At 63.8% G+C, this 1,118-nt stretch overlaps 1 protein-coding gene across 1 annotated transcript in view; it reads right to left on the bottom strand.

The window, feature by feature from the left end:
- N4BP3 (NEDD4 binding protein 3) overlaps nt 1-1,115 on the bottom strand; it is a gene marked incomplete at its 5' end in the record, with an annotated part of 2,187 nt that extends 1,072 nt beyond the window's left edge. Inside the window, 3 exon segments of the mRNA XM_010292397.1 lie at nt 199-519; nt 522-770; nt 993-1,115. Of these exon segments, the coding sequence (XP_010290699.1) occupies nt 199-519; nt 522-770; nt 993-1,115 (693 nt within the window).
- Between the last annotated feature and the right edge of the window lie 3 nt (nt 1,116-1,118).

Genomic DNA, 1,118 nt, shown 5'->3' with positions numbered 1-1,118 from the left:
AGCTGGTCCCTGGGCGAGGCAGCCCCAGAGAGGGATCCCAGAAGGTCCTGTGATACTGGGTCCTCCCACGCTTGGACATTCCCAGCCCATTGCCCACCACAGCAGGACATCAGCTCCTTCACAGCTCCTTCCAGCCAGGCAGCGCTGCCCTACGCACCTGCCCAGTGCACCCAGCGCAGCCCCAGCCCCGCGACTCACCTGCGTGAAGGGGTCTTCGGTCTCACTAAGGCTCCTCTTGAGCTGCCGCAGCTCTCCTCCTGTCTCCTGTAGCCGGTCCTCCAGCTGCTTCACCGCATCCTCCAGTGAGTAGGTGAACTCGTAGGGCGGTGGGGGCTCCCCAGGGCTCTGCAGCCGGCTCAGCGTGGCCATGCTTTTGCAGGAAAGGGGTGCCTTCTCAGGGGCCAGGGGGTCCCTGGGGCTCCGGGAGACCCTGTCCAAGGAGCCCCCGATGTGATTGATGTGGCCCATAGAGGCACTGAACTGGCTCTGGGCAGGCTTGAGGCGGGGGCCCTCTGGAGGGGGGAGCCATAGGAGGGGAAGCTCTGAATGGAGTTGTGGCTGGAGTCAGAGGCCTCATCCAGGCTGATGGCGTGGAGCAGGTGGGTGCGGAGCGGGCCATGCTGCGAGGCCACTGTGCTGCTCTGTGACAGCAGCGTGTGCAGGCTACCATTGCTCTTGGACAGTTTCTGCCCCTTGGACGAGGACAGGCCCTGCATGGAGACCAGCCCCTTCCCAGCCACCGCCTTGAAGGCCGAGGGCCTGATACGGCACTGAAAAACAAGACCAGGGTCAGGATGAGCCCAACAGCCCCCACCAGCACACACAGGCACCACAAGCCAGGGAGAACCAGCTTGCTCCCAGCCCCATATCCCTGGGCATTCTCAAACCCTCATATCCCATCCTGGGCACAGACCGTTCTGCTCTAGCCCCATTCTCTTCCAGAGCGGGACATATTTTGGTGCCTGGCATGGCACCCACAGCCTCACCCTCACCTTGTCAAAGCGGCCCCTCTCGGGCAGGGAGCTCTTGGAGAAGTCGGCCCCACGGTGGTGCTCACGGGAGCAGCGCTCAGGGGACCGGTTCTCGCGGTCACTCTCGTAGTCCCGCTTGTAGCAGGC

This window comes from Phaethon lepturus, unplaced genomic scaffold, assembly GCF_000687285.1.
Source record: "Phaethon lepturus isolate BGI_N335 unplaced genomic scaffold, ASM68728v1 scaffold38878, whole genome shotgun sequence".
NCBI classification, from domain to species: domain Eukaryota; kingdom Metazoa; phylum Chordata; class Aves; order Phaethontiformes; family Phaethontidae; genus Phaethon; species Phaethon lepturus.
This window is presented reverse-complemented; position numbering and strand designations above follow the sequence as displayed.